The sequence below is a fragment of the Pongo pygmaeus genome, chromosome 8, assembly GCF_028885625.2.
Source record: "Pongo pygmaeus isolate AG05252 chromosome 8, NHGRI_mPonPyg2-v2.0_pri, whole genome shotgun sequence".
Lineage (NCBI taxonomy): Eukaryota > Metazoa > Chordata > Mammalia > Primates > Hominidae > Pongo > Pongo pygmaeus.
In genome coordinates this window covers 63022635-63039795 of record NC_072381.2, presented here as the reverse complement: position 1 = coordinate 63039795, position 17161 = coordinate 63022635, and the positions used below count along the sequence as shown (strand labels likewise).

The window sequence follows — 17161 nt, the reverse complement described above, 5'->3', positions numbered from 1 at the left end:
CATGCTGTGCAGGCTGGGTGAGGTGGCCACAGATAGCTGGTATGGGCGTTCAGAACACAGGAGCTGCAACGCTCAGGCAGGAGGACAGAGGCCCCTGGCACGGGACAAACCACTGTACTGCCTGCCTGCACCCTGCTGACTCACACTCCTTACCTGGGAGTGTCCTGGCCTGGGAGGCCTCCTCCTCCTGGCTTGGTTGTCACGCATACGTGGTCACTGCTGGTTCCCGACACTCCTCAGTGCTGCGTCCTGGGGGGCCTCCTTGGGGAGTGCTCAGAACCAGAAATGGCCGTGGCCTGGGAGGACAGCTCCCAGCAGGTCTAGAGATGGGCTTGGCTGGCCTCACAGCAGGTCTTGTCAAATGAGTGCCTGTTCATTTGCCCCTCTGTCTCTGTCCTGGGGATCCAGGAGTTGACCCCTACAGGGAGGACAGCCCAGGGAGATGGGAGCTAGAGCTGTGGTGTGTGACGGGAATGATTGGTGTGCGGGGGTCTTGGGGGCAGTTTGGGTGTAGAGGGAGTATCCAGAATGGGAGAGGAGAACTCAGGCTGGGGGAACCATTGGGGTCAGGGATGGGGTCCTGAGGGTCTTGGAGGTTGTGGTGTGTTTAGAGGTGTGGGTCACACCTCTGGCTCGAGGTCACAGAGGCCATGGACAGCCCCCTGGCAGAGCTGCCCTGAGCACCCCCATTCCCCACCTAGGTCTGACCTGGAGCTACAGTTCAAGTGCTACCACCACGAGGACCGGCAGATGAACACCAACTGGCCTGCCTCGGTGCAGGTCAGCGTGAACGCCACGCCCCTCACCATCGAGCGCGGCGACAACAAGACCTCCCACAAGCCCCTGCACCTGAAGCACGTGTGCCAGCCGGGCCGCAACACCATCCAGATCACTGTCACGGCCTGCTGTTGCGTGAGTTGGTGGACCAGGGGCAGTGGTGGCACGGGCAGGCCCTGTTTCATGGCGTGGGAGTGCGGAATACCCTGCCCCCCTCTGGTCCTCAGCCTTGTCCCTGGGTCACCACCCCCTGCGCCCAGGGCCTATGCAATAACCTTCAAACCATTGGGCCTTCAAAGCCACTGTGCCCTGGCTTCAGACGTGGCCTCTTCCCCTGGACACTCGGCCTCCATCTGTTCTCCACACATGCCTCTGATTCACCCCTCCTGGCCCCTCCTCCCTACCCTTCATTCATTGGTGCAGTTCTGTGTTCCTCAAAGCCATGTCCTGCTTGCCTCATTCACCAGCAGTTGTCATTGTCAGCACCTTTTCCCCTAGACCCAACTCCCCGAAACCTGGAGTTAACGCGTTCCCTTCTTTCCCAGCCCTCTTGTCTTAGAGTCACGTATGGGGGTCCTTCCAACCCGTGACTTGTTACCTAGGACCAGCTCTCAGCCACCCTCATGTCCCCTGAAGATCAGGGCCCAACACACAGGGCTTGCTCAGGCCCCAGTGGAAGTAAATTGCCTGCCCCACTCCACTGGCCTCTCTGTGGAGGCATGGAGAAGGAAACACTCTGATCCAGCCTTGTGAGCTTAGGGGCACGGAGGCTACACAGAGATAGGGGTCACAGACCTGGGCAGCACATCCCATTCTGGCTGGGGAATGTGATGTGTTGTGTGAGGCTGCACAACTGTCAGAGTGAGGCAGCTGATGGGTGGACGTTTGGGGTGTGCAGTTCTGGAAGGCTTCCTAGAGGAGTGAAGCGAGGAATGAGCACCCTGGCAGGAAGGGCTAAGGACACATGATGGGAAGGCAGTGGTAGGGGAGGTTAGGAAGCAAAGTGGGAGCCAGGCCTAAAGCGTTGTGTCCTATAACTTTATCCAGGGAGTATTTCAGTGTCAAAGTCCACCTTGTCTATCTGCAGCAGAGGCAGCCTTTCCAGAGTAGTGCTCAGGCTCACAAGTCCCAGGACACACCCTGGGGGAGCCTCCTAGGCCGGCTGTGGGATCTTGGGAGCAGTCTAGGGCTGCTGAGGCTGCAGGCAGGGCGGGGTATGGGGACAGTGCACAGGAACTGAGTGTCTGCTCTCTCTCCGCAGTCCCACCTCTTCGTGCTGCAGCTGGTACACCGGCCCTCTGTCCGCTCTGTGCTGCAAGGACTCCTCAAGAAGCGCCTCCTGCCCGCAGAGCACTGTATCACGAAAAGTGAGTCAGGGTGGGGATGGGGGTGAGGGCCAGACTCCATCCCCACCTGAGTTTAGGACTGAGAAGCAGTCACCATTCACCTGGAACTGACCTTTGCCTCCGTGCATGTCACCACCGGGCCTGGAGTGTCCCTGAGCACGCCCCATCCTGAGGCTCATGCCTTCCTCCTGAGACTGTTGTCATGATCAGAGAAGCTGGGTGCCATAAGGGCTGGTGGGAGTTCTGGGACCTGCGCTGTGTGGAAGAGCTGGCAGTCCAGCTTGGGAGCCAGAACAGGCATACCTGCAGTAGCACAGGACATGAGGCAGATTAAAACAAAATGTCAGGAAGCAGGCTTCCTGGAGGAGGTGATGACCTGGGCCAGGCCTTTAAAAGATGGGAGGATTTAGAGAAGAGGGGATCTTCATCAGGCAGAGGGCACGGAGGGTGGATTCCAGATTGGCCTCCCTACTTCAACAGCTCATGCTTTTTTTTTTTTTTTTGAGAGGGAATGTCGCTCTGTTACCCAGGCTGGAGTGCAGTGGCATGATCTTGGCTCACTGCAAGCTCTGCCTCCCGGGTTCACGCCATTTTCCTGCCTCAGCCTCCCGAGGAGTTGGGACTATAGGCACATGCCACCACGCCCGGCTAATTTTTTTTTTTTTTTTGAGATGGAGTCTCGCTCTGTCGTCCAGGCTGGAGTGCAGTGGCGCTATCTCCGCTCACTGCAAGCTCCGCCTCCCATGTTCACGCCATTCTCCTGCCTCAGCCTCCTGAGTAGCTGGGACTACAGGCGCCCGCCGCCATGCCTGGCTAATTTTTTGTGTTTTAGTAGAGACGGGGTTTCACCGTGTTAGCCAGGATGGTCTCAATCTCCTGACGTCATGATCCGCCCACCTCGGCCTCCCAAAGTGCTGGGATTACAGGCGAGAGCCACCGCACCCAGCCACGCCCGGCTAATTTTTTTGTAATTTTAGTAGAAACAGGGTTTCACCATGTTAGCCAGGATGGTCTGTATCTCCTGACCTCGCGATCCGCCCACCTCGGCCTCCCAAAGTGCTGGAATTACAGGCGTGAGCCACCACAACCACACCTGGCCAGCTCATGCTTAAACTCAGGAGAGGACTGGGCACAGTGGCTCATGCCTGTAATTCTAGCACTTTGGGAGGCCGAGGCAGGAGTCCAGGAATTCAAGACTAGCGTGGCCACATAGTGAGAGCCTGTCTCTCAGAAAAATAAAAAATTAGCCAGGCGTGGTGGCTTGTGCCTGTGGTCCCAGCTGCTCAGAAGGCTGAGGTGGGAGAATTCCTTTGAGCTGGGGAGGTCGAGGCTGCAGTGAGCCATGATCAAGCCACCACACTCCAGCCTGGGCAACACAGCCAGACACTGCCACAAAAAAAAAAAGAATTGGGATGGAGGGACTTGGCTTGGAGTCCCCTTTGAAGAAGACTCCGGGTGTGGACTCAGGGGCCCTGTGCAAGAGGTACAGGGCCACTCTTCACATTGCTGCCCTGAGCCCTGGGATTCCAGCAGGCAGCTGTCCGTTTCCATTTCCACATGTGCTGAGTGAAGTGCAGGAGTGCCTGAGGGGGCTTTTCACTGACCCAGTAAATCAGAGAAGTGCCATAACGACTTTCCATGAGCTTTGCAGACATCCCCCTTCCTCGCAAAGGCAGGGCCTGCTCTGCAGAGACAGGGGAACTGCCACAGCCACCCCCTCGGGCACACACACACCACACGTGTCCCACATGGAGACAGCAGCCCGGGCACCTGGCCCTATGACTGCCACACACTGCCCTCTCAGTGTTTGGTGTGGGCTGGGAGGAGGACCAGGACATGCCCCGGCTGCACGAGGAACTGGGGAGCACGTGCAGACCCCCCACCTCTGCAGGACTGCCTTGCCATCCTCACTTGTCTGTGCCTCCTGCCCCGCAGTCAAGCGGAATTTCAGCAGCGTGGCTGCCTCCTCGGGCAACACGACCCTCAACGGGGAGGATGGGGTGGAGCAGACGGCCATCAAGGTGTCTCTGAAGTGCCCCATCACATTCCGGCGCATCCAGCTGCCTGCTCGAGGACACGATTGCAAGCATGTCCAGGTCAGCGGCCCCAGAAAGCACAGCTCCGGCAAGACACCTAGACTCTGGCTGGGATGGTGAGGGGTAGGCAGAGGGGCAACAGGGCCTGTCCAAACACTGTCCTGAAGGACGTCATGGAGATTAGCAGCTGGCATCACTCAATTTCAGCCATCATTTATCTTTGAGCATCTTTTCTGTGTGCTTAAGGCCAAAGGGGCTACAGAAAGAAATGGGTTTGGACAGCCCCTGCCCTGGCAGATGGCAGTTGCCAGCTGGAAGTCCCACACACATGGCAGGGCTGATTGGGGGCCCAAGAGCAGGGACACCACTGTCCAGTTCATGCCTCCGTCCAGGGCCTTGCATCAAGCCAGTGTTCAGGAAGTAGCCCTGGCGTGAGTGACAGTCCCAGTCTGAGCAGGCAGTGAGAGAGCAATGAGTAAACATTGGCAGCCCGGCCTGGAAGAAGAACAAGGAGCCGTCCTCTGGAACCTGGGTGTGGTGGGCATGCAGAAGGGGCCCACGGCTGTCACCTGCAGCTGGTCCTGAGGGTGCAGTGGGACAGGAGCTTCCCCTCCTCCCTCCCAAAGAATGCTGTGGGCAAGAGGATGGTCTGGTCACTTTATCTATCTGATACAGATCGATGAACTTGATCATACTTGTCTTCGGTGCCTGGGCTAGGCTGAAGGGGCTACCCCTGGCCTCGTTGAAAGGGGCTATTACAGGGCAAAAAACAGCGAGAGTCAGCTGGGGTGGGGACCAGGAAGGCTTCTCAGACGATGTAGGCACAGGGTCATTTTGGGCATGGGAGGTGGTGTGAGGGATGCTGGGGTGGAGGCATAAGGACTCTGCATGGTAGAAAGGTAGCATTGCTTTCACTCCACCCAGCCCCAGCGCTGGGTTTCTCCCACAGCCTATCTTTCTCTCTGGTGGGGAAGTTATTCCAAGGGTCCTTGAGGCACATCTAGGCAGTTTCTGACAGTCCTGGTCTCAGCTGTGTCTGTCTGTCTGTCTGTCTGTCTGTCTGCAGTGCTTTGATCTGGAATCATACCTGCAGCTGAATTGCGAGAGAGGGACCTGGAGGTGTCCTGTGTGCAAGTGAGTGATGCCCACCCCGGTGGGGGCTTCCCCCATCCCCCAACCACAGAGGGGAGGGGCCAGCTACCTCCCACCTCCACCTGCCCTAAATGCAAACCAGAACCCAAACATGGCAGAGGGGCTCAGGTTATGGGGGCTCCTGGTGGTCCCTTGGTATCACGCGGTCAGAGTCCCCGTCTCTTGTGCCTCCAGTAGTAACCAGCAGCAGGGGTGGGACCCCACTGACACTGAGGTGGATGGGCTGTGCCCCTACCTCCTTGGGTCCTGTAGCAGAGGCCAAGCTCCCCGTCTCCTTTTCCAGTAAAACCGCTCTGCTGGAGGGCCTGGAGGTGGATCAGTACATGTGGGGAATCCTGAATGCCATCCAACAGTAAGTGAGGCCCCAGCAAGGGTCAGGGGGTGGGAGGGCACGAGGCCTGGATTAGAGCAAGGTGAACAGGTGGATAGCCCTGACACAGCCCTCCCCTCCCAGGCCAGCAGACCGTGACCCACATCCCCCACCTCTCTGTCTCTTGCCCTCGGGGGCCTCTGGATCTGGGGACAAATGAACTTCCCAGAAAGCATGAAAGCCAGCCACAGCAGGAGGCTGACAGTGCCCCACCCCGACCCTCCACCTGCTGCTCCCCACACGGGAGCCCTTGAGGCCAGCTGCCCTGTGCCCAGCCACTTGCTTTTCTAGCCTCAGTCTCCCCATATGTCAAAGATATATAGAGAAATCCCTGCCAGGCTTCCGCCTTGTCCACAGTATGGTGAGAGTGGGAGCAGGGGCCTCAACAAGGTCACCTTGGTGTCTGTCGGAGCTGGAGGTGCTTTTATGCCCAAAACCAGGCACCCCGGAGCCTCAGCTCTGCCACCCTTCCTCCCCCAGCTCTGAGTTTGAAGAGGTCACCATCGATCCCACGTGCAGCTGGCGGCCAGTGCCCATCAAGTCGGACTTACACATCAAGGACGACCCTGACGGCATCCCCTCCAAGCGGTTCAAGACCATGAGTCCCAGCCAGATGATCATGCCCAATGTCATGGAGATGATCGCAGCCCTGGGCCCCGGCCCTTCCCCCTACCCCCTCCCGCCTCCTCCGGGGGGCACCAACTCCAACGACTACAGCAGCCAAGGTGGGTGATGCCAGGCAGGGAGGAAGGGAGAAGGAGGGCAGCCCCAAGTCCCTGCAGGGGCACCGAATTTCTATGCTGATGGTGGCAGGGCTCGGGGGTGTGGTTGAAGAGAGAGAAGTAACACATCCTCCAATAAACAGTTCCCAGTTTGCTAGACTTGAGGGTACATGGGCCTAGCCCAGGGGCTTCAGAGCCTGCCCTGGTGGGAGATACGACTGCTGCCTCTTCCCAGCCAATCTCCTCTGGGGCTGCTGGCAGCATACACCCACCCGAGTTCTTGGCCTTACCCCCTGCCCCCCCATATTTTTTCTGTGATATCTACATTTCCCCTGCAACTTTCCTGCCCTCCTAGGGACAGAGTCCAGGTTCCTGGAGCCTCGGCCTTTGGCCACCAAGGTCACCCACTGGCCCTTATGCTCCCGGCTGCCCAGACCAAGTTTTACCCCTACTGCCACTGATTCCTGGAAAGTACCCCCCACTGGGTGGCAGCTCCCCCTGGGATCCCTGATCTTAGGTCCCCATGAGAGGCCCAGTGAGGTTAGGCCACCTAGCCAAACTCCCACAGTGTGCCAAGGGCCAAGCCTCCCAGCCTGCTGATCCTCTGACCCCTGCCATCGCCACATGGTGGAGGGTACAGTGACCAGGGAGGCGGAACAGCTGGCTTCTGCGGGTGTCATCCTGAGTCTGCTGCAGCTTTCTTTGTGGGCTTGGCAGAACATGCACCCACTCTGGGCCTGGGTCTTGCTGAGTATGAAAAGTGCCCACATTGGGGAGTAGCTCAGCAGGTCTGCTATAGGCTCAGGCCATGTCCCCCACTCCCCACAGGAGCCTGGCCTGCCCCCTTTGTCCCACTCTGCCCCCTCCTCCATAGCAGTAAGGGCAGTACATCCCCTGGGGTACCACAGACCATGGGACAGGGCTGAGTGGCTGCTCTATCCTATAGCCCAGAAGCCTCAGGCTGCTGTGACCGACTGCAGCCTCGCAAGAGGAAAAGGACTTGGCTTGTATTTTTACACACACTGTTCCCTGGGGGTGGCCACTATCCCTCTGGGTGACCCCTCCCCTCCCCATCTCATCCCTTCCTAGGCAACAACTACCAAGGCCATGGCAACTTTGACTTCCCCCACGGAAACCCTGGAGGGACATCCATGAATGACTTCATGCACGGGCCCCCCCAGCTCTCCCACCCCCCGGACATGCCCAACAACATGGCCGCCCTCGAGAAACCCCTCAGCCACCCCATGCAGGAAACTGTGAGTACCTCCTCCTCACCCCATCCCATTCCCCAGCCTTTGGGGTTGATGCCTTGGGATCTGGATATCCTGTTCCCTCCCAGGCAAGGCAGAGGATGAAGAATTGGGTGTATGGGCTCAGAATGGAATAGGAGGGGTCTGACTGAGGCTAGGTCGTGGCCTGTCAGCATCCTTAGACTTGGCTGTTTTACCTAGGATTTCGGATTCTCTGGAGATGGGGGAAGCTTCAGGCTCTTCCCCAAACACTCACCACCCCGTGCATACACACACACGTGCATGCATTCGCCACTACCTAGCACATGCCATCAGCCCTCTCCCTCTCCCACTTGCACACTCTTACACTCACCTAACACGGTTCCAGCCACCTCGACTTTTGTCCCAAACCCAGGCACTTATTCTCCAAGGATCTGAATTCAGGGTATTACCACCTGCAACAAAAGAAATGCTAGGAAGTCTGATTATCTGAAGAGCATTCACTTCTTGTTCTGTTTCACACTTATTGACATATGTCTTGTGTGGCTGACGATGTCCCTGGTGGGGGAAGGTGTCCTGTGCTGTCCACGGGCCCCCCCTTCCTGTGGCCCCAGTGGCAGTGGCAGGAGGCCCTCCTGTCCCCTGGAGTCCTCATCCAGTGAGTGCCACGTGGTTCCACTGATTTTAACAAGCGTTTTCCGAGCTGTGCTCTGCGCAGACCGTGTGACAGGTGTAAGCAAGACAGGCCTTGTGCTAATGGAGCAAAACTCCTGGCAGTGCGTGGGTGCAGGAAGAACAGTTGGGGTTTGGAGAAACTGAAGCCTCGGGAGGCTGAAGTGGTGTGTCTGAGGTCTCAGTCATTCTGGGCTCTCATCTTGGGGAGGAGGGGCCATCGCTGAGCACATGGCTGTGGGTCTTGGGCCACACCAGCCAGGGAGAGGGCCCGGGGTCCTGCCAGTGTCTGGCAGTGGGCTTGGGTGGCCTGCACGGGAAGGAGCCTCTGGATTATACTGCCTTCCACACACCTGACATGGAATTGCCTCAGGACTCTAGGTGAGGGAGCAGCAACTTTCCCTCAGGACCCCAGGAGTCCAAGTCGGAAATAGATGCTTTGTGGAGCTTTGGCCAAGTTTTTCAAAGTTACTCTCTGCCCCATGGGGCTTGTGATTTCTGGGGGCTTCTTTCCTGGTGCCCCTTCCTGGGCCCTGAGGGCATCCCACACCCAGAGACACCAAAATCACACCCCCCGACACACACACATCCTGCGCCCTCACAGTTCCTAACACTGGAATATGGAGTGAGAATGCCGTCTATTTCCCCTTGACAACCAAGCTTTTTCCTGCCTCCTGTGAGCCCTGCTGCCTGCATTCTGTGTGGCGGGATCTGAGCCTGTGAGTTGACCTCAGAGCCCCTTAAGATGCTCTCTAGATGGTCCTGTCCTCCATTTCTGAGCTCTCACTAGAGGTCAAGCAGACCTGGAAATGCGGATGTGCCAGGTCGGTGGGGCAGGGCAGTCACAGGTAAACTTCTACCACACCTGCCCAGGTGGAGGCAGCCACACCCCCAGCTGAGCCCAAGGCTGGGAGGCACTGCCATGCCCGCAGAGACTGGCCAGAGCGCTCCAACCAGATGCTGCTGCCCCCACAGACTGCCCATACTGGTGGCAGGTTGACAGGTGTGTCAGCAGTGCTCCAACAGCACCTGCCCCTCCATGCTGGAGACATTCCAGCCAGATACAAAGCCGAGGGGCACAGCTGCCTCTGAAGATCCAGGGACTGTCTGTCTTGAGCTGGGCTGCACAGCTGGAGTGTGGAGCCCCTCCCTGCTCTCCCAGGGTGGGCACTGAGGGCGTCTACAGGAGTGGGAGCCCCAAGCTGGCCTCTCACTGACCATGGGTGGTGGCCCATTCCTCCAGCCTCTTGTATGTGTCTCATAAACGGATCTCCCAAGATCTCCAGCACCACGGTTGCAAGGTCATCTCATTCTTGGGGCTTGGACTGGAAGGGCACTGTGCTCCCTAAGGCCACATGGGATTGGGGCCCTGCACCCTGAGAAGGGGCCACCTGGACCGTGGGCAGAGACCGACCCATAGCAAGGCCTGGGAAGCAGTTTTAGGAGAAACAGGAAGAGGAAGTTGGGGATGGGCAAAGACCAAGGATGGTGTGGCTGCAAATTCTAAATGCACACAGGAAGAACATGTCAGTGTGTTCTGTGTGGCCGCCCTAGGATGGGGCAGGGTGAGGGAACAAAAAGACCAAGGAAGCATGTGCCAGGCTGCTGTTCCAGTGGAGCACCTGGAGCATCCGTGAGCCCCCATCACTGGCAGAGCGAAAGTGGGGCTGGGGGCTGTCAGGGATGCTTGCAGTGGGGTCAGGGCTTGGTCTGCGAGGATTCCCCAGCCTTTCACTTTGAAGGAGGGTCTGCTTGGGACAGCAAACAGGCTAGCAGAGGAATGTTCATATCTCACCCACCTGCCCACAGACAGCCCAGTTTTCAGTGCACGTGCCCACAGGAGGGTGCGAGTCCTCTAGTTCATCTGTTAGAGAGGCACCGCCAGCCTCACCCTCAGCAAGACACCCACCATTGGTGAACCGTCACTCAGTCTCCTTGTCCTTGGAGTCTCGGAGGTGCCTGCCTCCCTCACAACCCTGTGTTTTTGAGGGCTGGTGCCGACCAAGTGGGATGTCTAGGAAAAGGGTCTGGCAGGGTGTGAAGATGCCCCTGGCTGGCCAGGTGCCCACCCAGCCCTGCTTCTCTGACAGCCAAATTCCACCCGGGCTACAGGGCTTGTGCCAAGGCCCCAGCTGCTCCACACTTTGGGCTGGCAGAAGGCGACTTCGTGCCCAGCATCACCCCGCCCAGGGCCCACTTGGGAGGTGCAGACCCAGTCCTGAGCCGCACGCCCGCCCAATGCTGTCTGTCTGTGTCTGCTCTCTGCCGCCCAGCTTGGGGTCTGCACCACGCTGCGGCAGCCGCCCTCCTGCCTCCCGCTGCCCGGAACATGCCCATTCTGCTTCTCCATCCTGCCCTCGCTGTTGTTCGTTGTCTGGGCGGGGAGGTGGAGGGGCCTGGGGGAGCCCAGGCCCAGCTCCCCGTGTCTGTGCTTGTGTCAAAGCTCTCCCCACCTCCTGGGTCTCCACGTGGCCCGAGAGGTCCCCGCCATCCCCCTGCAGCCTCCCCGATGGGCGGTTTTGCGGGAGAAATTTTTCTTTGTTTCTCTGCCCAGAAACAACGTTCAGCCTCGTACCGGGTGGCCACGTTTCGGGGGTTGTGACTTCCCTGGTTGTGTTGGGTTTCATTTTCTCCAGGCATGGTCGCCGTGCCTCCTCACCTCACCTCTCTTCTCTCCCGCTCTCTCCTCCTCCACAGATGCCACACGCTGGCAGCTCTGACCAGCCCCACCCCTCCATACAACAAGGTTTGCACGTACCACACCCCAGCAGCCAGTCAGGGCCTCCATTACATCACAGTGGGGCTCCTCCTCCTCCTCCTTCCCAGCCTCCCCGGCAGCCGCCACAGGCCGCTCCCAGCAGCCATCCACACAGCGACCTGACCTTTAACCCCTCCTCAGCCTTAGAGGGTCAGGCCGGAGCGCAGGGAGCGTCCGACATGCCGGAGCCTTCGCTGGATGTAAGTTGGGGTCGCCACTCGCCTTGGCCTGGGGCTAGGCCTGGCGCCGGGACCTGCCCGAGAGAAGGGGTGGGTGTGAGGGCTCGAGGCCCCGAGGGGAGGAGGTGGGTGGGTGGTGGGAGGGCTTCAGCCAGACCTGGCTCCAGACCAGGAAGCCCCACGATGGGGAAGTGTCACCACTGAGGGTCCCCCCTTGCTGGCTCCTATCCCCCAAGTCCCTTTGGCCATAGCCCTGAACCCCAGCCCTGACCCACCTTCTGACCCAAGCCCTGCGGGGGTCCCTCGCGCCGCAGCACAGGAGGGTCCCTGCCCTCCCCCGATGGTGAGCTTGCGGTTTCTGTGTCTGCCTCTCTGGCCCGGGCAGGGAGGGCTGGAGGGAGAAGCTGTCTGTCTGCCTCGCTGGTGTGTGTCTGTCTCCAGTTTTCTTGTCCGTGTGTTGTCCATGCCCTGCTTCCGCTTGCTCCATTGCTCACTCCGAGAGGCCCCCATGTGGGTGACAGAAGGTGGGGGCAGAGGGGGCAGCCTTGGGTCACAGCCAGGGGCAGCAGGCCAGCACGGGCAGCAGAGGTGCCAGGGCTCCTACCCTGAGGTCTGGAAGATGGTGGGGTTCACCCTGGATGATGGGGCTGGGCTGCTGGACGGGGCTGGCGGGTTGGGACCGAGCACCGGCCCCACCCATGCCTACCACAGAGCTGGTGCCAGACTCCGGGAGGAGGCTTGTCCTCGGCCACTCCTGTTCTTCACCCCCAGCCCTGCTCTGTCAGCCTCTGCCCCAGCAGCATCAGAGGAGCTCTGTGCTAGCTAGGACTCACTGTGCAGCCATCTCAGGTCTTTGCCCGGTGTTCCCCCTCAGACCAGGCCAGTGGGGCTGCTTTTAGATGCATGAGGCTCCCCATGTGACAGACTCCAAGGATATCTCAGTAGAGGGTAGGGACAGTCTGCAACCCCTCCGGGGCCACAGGGAAGGATGGCTGCCAGTCAGCCACAGGCTCACCAAGGAGTGGCGAGCCCTTGAGAGAGGGATGGTGGGTAAGGGGGTGCGGGAACCACTCGCCTTCCTGCCTTCCCACCAGCCCACCTCCTTGTGCTTACACGTGAAGCATGTGATTTCAGCTGGGAGGCCCAAATGACCTGCCATGGGGCCTTCCCAGCTTAGGGCTGAAGTCCATGCCTGAAAAGGGTCAGCCCTGCTCAGGCCTCAGCTGGTGGGCTGCCGGTCCCAATCCCGAGGCTTGAAATGAGCATGGGGGTGCCCCACACTCGGTGCAGTGGCCGGGGTGTGTGTGGGGATACCTGACAGGCCCAGGCCCAAGGCTGTTCTCTTCCCCTTTTTTTGGCTAGAGTCCTGAGAGGCAGGCGGAGGGGGACGGGCCAGGGCGCCCCTGCATTCCTCACCCGGGGCCTGCCTCTCAGGCACACCTCATCTGAACTTCGTTACTCCTTCTTTTCCAGCTCCTTCCCGAACTCACAAATCCTGACGAGCTCCTGTCTTATCTGGACCCCCCCGACCTGCCGAGCAATAGTAACGATGACCTCCTGTCTCTATTTGAGAACAACTGAGGGCCACCCGGTCGGGGCCATCCCTCCACACTCTGCGTCCTACCCCACTTACCCAACACATTTTTCCACTTGGGAGCCTGTGCCCTCAGACCGCCCCGCACCAGAGCCACGGGCTGTGGGGCGGGGAGCCCTCCCCTGCTGCAGCCCTCTCAGAACAGAGGGGTAGGGAGGGTGCGCCAGGAAGGCTGTGTGGGTCTGGAGCCCACGTCCCACCTGCACACCCTGGGCTTGGGCCCATGCCCAGTGCAGGCCTGAAGACCACCCTCCTGAGAGGAACCAGCCCGGTAAGAGGGCGCACGCCGATGCGGCTTCCCGGTCCCTCCGCGTGTGCCGATTCCAGATGACCTTCCAGTGTCCCCAAGGTTCTTCCATCTTCTAGACTGTAACCCTGCCTCCCTGCTTCCTGGTCCAGAGCCTCCCTCCAGTGACTGTGGAGCCTGAGAAGACCCCCGGGCCCCAGCATGGGCCCCGAGCCTTGGAGGAGCACTGGCAGTTGGTGGCAGTGAGACCAGCCTACCCACCACTACCCACCACAGAAAAGCACAAACCTCTGGGAAAGACAACGTCTCTCGGGGGCCAGGGGTCATCATCGGTTTGACCCCTGACCTATAAGCCAAGATACCCCGTAAACACACTCAGAAAGCAGAGAAAAAGGACAAGATTCTGTGTTTGAGAGGGGGTCTGCCATTCCTGCTTGGGGACTGGTGGGAAAGGGCCAGGACATCTTCTGAGCCAGGACGTCTCTGAGGCTCCACCTCCAAGCTCAGACAGGGCCCAGGCTTGGGGAACAGAGAGAGCAGGTGTGCACCCAACCAAAGTGATTGTGCCCTTGGTTGGGGGGCGCGGGCATATAACCTATCAGAATCAAACAGGAGCGGCAACTTCTAACTTTGCTCCAAGCCACTCTCTTTTTAAACAGCAACAATTTAAAGCTATGAAGTCACCTGGAGAAAAGGAACGTTGCGCTTGGACAGCAAGCAAACCATTTCTCTCCGTCTGTTCTGTTTTTCTCCTAGTCCCTATCCTGCCACCTCTCCAAGACTTCCGTGGGACACCCACTTCCCTCTGTGTCCTAGTTCTCTTTGTCCAATCAGATGGCAAGGGCAGTGCGTGGAAAGGCCGGGGAGGTGCAGAAACCGGAGCCCAGGGCAATGGTGTCTGTCCAGCCCCTCCCTCTGTCCCTGTGCTCCAAGCTGCCCCCGGCTGCAGCCCAGGCCATGGCCATGTGCTCCAGTATGTACCTGCAGGCATGGGGGGGGAGGGGGGCGTGTTTCTGGGCCTGCCCCAAACACTGCCCTTGGCTGCCAGCTTCCCCTGCCTGCACTCCTCCACCATCACAATCTCACCCCACACTCCTGCTCACTCAAGCAAAAGCAGCCTCTGGCCTTCCCTCCACCGCTTTGCTCCATCTGGCTTACCACTCTCCAGGGCCTCCTGGGGAGCCTGTCCTGTGTTCACTTTGTTTCAGGCTGGTCTGTGCCCCGTGAGCCACATGGCCTAGGGTGGTGCCAGGTTGTCCCGTCACTGGGATCACATCTGTAAACTTTTTGCGCCCTTCCCAGCTGCTGCCTGGGGCCCTTTCCTGCTCTCCCGTTTGCTGTGGGTGGTCCCCAGCACTCCTCTGTGGGTTTTACCGGAAAGGTGGCCCCAGCTGTTGACTTCCAGTCACTGTCCCAGACGGCACAAGGTTTTCTGTAGGAAAGCTGCCATTGTCTCGGCCCCTTTTTTTCCTTTGTCCCGTTGTCGTCGAGGTTTTTTCAAATAGCGTGTTGTTCAGTATGCAAATCAATTATTTTGAGAATCGCTTTTGTAAATATCTTTGTGAATATTTTAGTATCGTCTTTGATAATATTCAACATTTTCATGACCTGGTTATAGCCTTTGCTGGTGTTTTTAAAATACCTAGACTCAATGACAAAGACCGAGTCTTATTTTTTTTTTAAACAAAAACAAAAAAAGCAACCAGGGCTATTTGTACAGTTGAAGGGACGAACAGAATGGGCGGCTGTGCTGGGAGTTGGAAGACCGGGCAGCCCGCTATTTAGAGCCATCCCTCAGTCAGCTGGCAGGGACAAGCCAACGCCAGGTAGCATGTGGCCACCCTTGCCCAGTGTCTGTGGCCTGGCAAGTGGCCACGCCCTATGTCAGACCATCTGGGAATTAAGCTCCAGACAGACTTACAGATGCCTTCCTTAGGCGTTCTTGCTTCTTGCCTTGATACTTTGCCCCAGAAAGGCCTGGGATTCATTCTGGTTCTTATCAGGGTGTGTCCACACTCTGCTCACAGGTGGATCCACAGCTTTCCAGTGCAGAGAGTCGAGATGCTCCCTGCAGCCCAGGCCCCGAGCACCTCCTGCAACCATCCCTGGGCTCAGCACCTGAGGCGGGTTTCCTGGTTCCCCTCTCCAGCAAGCCTCCACCAGCAAGCTCAGCCCAGAGCTTCCCTTCCGGCCGGCTCTGAACCATGCATGGTGCCTACAGCCTGCAGTCTGGAGACAAGCTCTTCTGGAGTGCTCTGGGAGCCAGGCCAGGGTGTGAGGGAGGTGCAGAGGCATCCGGGACGGGAACAAGCCGCAGGTTGTGACAGGTGCAGGTAGACAACGCCCATAAGCAGAGATGGTCCTGAACTCTGGAGAGATCCTTCCCTGATCCTTTCGGACGATTACTTGGAGCCATAAGTAACCTCAGCAAAAACGAGGCCTCTGCAAGCCACTTTTCCATGCCAAGCATCCACCCGGCCCACAGGCATGTTTCTGCCGCCACTCCGCAAGATGCACAGGGAACCAGCAGGCAGGCGGGAAGGGCCAAGTACAGGCAATCACCCCCATCTTCTTGGTTTGAAGCTTTATCCATGTATCATGTTCCCTGTAGCCATTTTATTTTTTAAGAAACTGCTAATACTTTCTCCCTAATGAAAGCCCTGACCCCCCAGAGAGCTACAGGTCTGCTCCCGACGGGCCTCGGGCCTGACCCGTCCACACAGGGCCGTGTCAACAGCAGCGACTCAAGGGACGTGTGTACATATGTAAATGAGAAATAGAGACGTGTCAACAGATGCATTCATTTCTCTTGGAATGTGTATTGTTTTTATTTTGCGAAACAAAACAAAACAAAAAAAGCTTGGAACTCCATCATGTGGAAAAACTAGATCCTGTTGGTTATAGCATTTGTGAGTTCTCCACGTCTGTCTCTCTCGCTCATGTAATATACTCTGACCCTGAGTGGAAAGGGGTTTTTGTTCTGTTTTTATTTTACCTACATGTACTATTTAGCTTCAGTGTACTAGTCCTGCCACCTGTGTATTTTTAGGGTGCTATGGAAATAATGAAAAGAAACGGGGATTTCAGAAGAAAATTGTAACCAAATTCATACTTTGTATAATTTTTGATATCATGATCACAGGTGATTCACACGTACACACATAAACACACCCACCAGTGCAGCCTGAAGTAACTCCCACAGAAACCATCATCGTCTTTGTACATCGTATGTACAATGCAATCATTTCATACTTTAAACTGGTCAAAAAACTAATTGTGATTTCTAGTCTTGCAAAGCTGTATGTAGTTAGATGATGTGACAACCTCTAATATTTATCTAATAAATATGTATTCAGATGAAACCTGTATATTAGGTGTTCATGTGGTTATTTTGTATTTAAAGATCAAATTATTTGACTATTGCTAGACATTTCTATACTCTGTTGTAACACTGAGGTATCTCATTTGCCCATGTTAATTTTTTTCTAAATAAATTGACAAAAACGAAGGTTTGGCGAATTAGCTATTTTGTGGATGTTAAGGAGTGGTTTGGGTGTTTTTGCTTTTGTTTTAAACCACACCCCCCGCCCTGTTACCCTCTGCACACACAAAAAAGAAAGGCAGGTGGTTTGGGTGTTGAGTTGGAAGAACCCCTGTCCATGGGGGTCCCTGGAACCAGTCCCTGATGGGGCAAGTGCAGTGTGTGGCTGGATGGTTGGGGGAGTTGGGGTGGCTGAATGGGGCCAGGTGGCTGCAGGGTGCTGGGGCACCTGTGCCATGTGACTCAGTGTCCAACAGTGTCCCATCTTTGATGGTCCCTTGTGGATTATGCTGGGTTTAAGTAGCAGGAACCTATTCATATTAAGCCACAGAGGGTGCTATTCAGAGCACACGGGAGTGTGGCTTCAATGGAGGGTGAGTGTTCATTGCAGCCGTGCTCCCTGCTGGCATCTCAGCATCCCTGGCTTCCACCTCTCAGTACACCTGCCCCTCCCCTCCTAGGGAAGCTTGGGTTTTCCCTCCTCCGTGAGCATGCTTTACATGGGGTACTGTCTCACGATGGCCCCTGCCCAGGCCAT

The 17161-nt window shown here is 57.5% G+C and overlaps 1 protein-coding gene across 8 annotated transcripts in view; it reads left to right on the top strand.

The window, feature by feature from the left end:
* ZMIZ1 (zinc finger MIZ-type containing 1) overlaps positions 1–16590 on the top strand; it is a 250401-nt gene extending 233811 nt beyond the window's left edge. For 6 of the 8 annotated variants that reach the window (XM_054503119.2, XM_054503118.2, XM_054503120.2 and 3 more), the window contains 9 exons: positions 702–912; positions 2039–2144; positions 4059–4219; positions 5226–5293; positions 5595–5663; positions 6162–6406; positions 7493–7659; positions 11002–11262; positions 12715–16590. In XM_054503119.2, coding sequence (XP_054359094.1) covers positions 702–912; positions 2039–2144; positions 4059–4219; positions 5226–5293; positions 5595–5663; positions 6162–6406; positions 7493–7659; positions 11002–11262; positions 12715–12822 — 1396 coding nt within the window. In that variant the 3' untranslated portion in view covers positions 12823–16590. The remainder of the gene's footprint in view (positions 1–701; positions 913–2038; positions 2145–4058; positions 4220–5225; positions 5294–5594; positions 5664–6161; positions 6407–7492; positions 7660–11001; positions 11263–12714) is intronic. The other 2 variants (XM_063669902.1, XM_054503121.2) reach the window with 1 other exon arrangement.
* Positions 16591–17161: the final 571 nt, after the last annotated feature.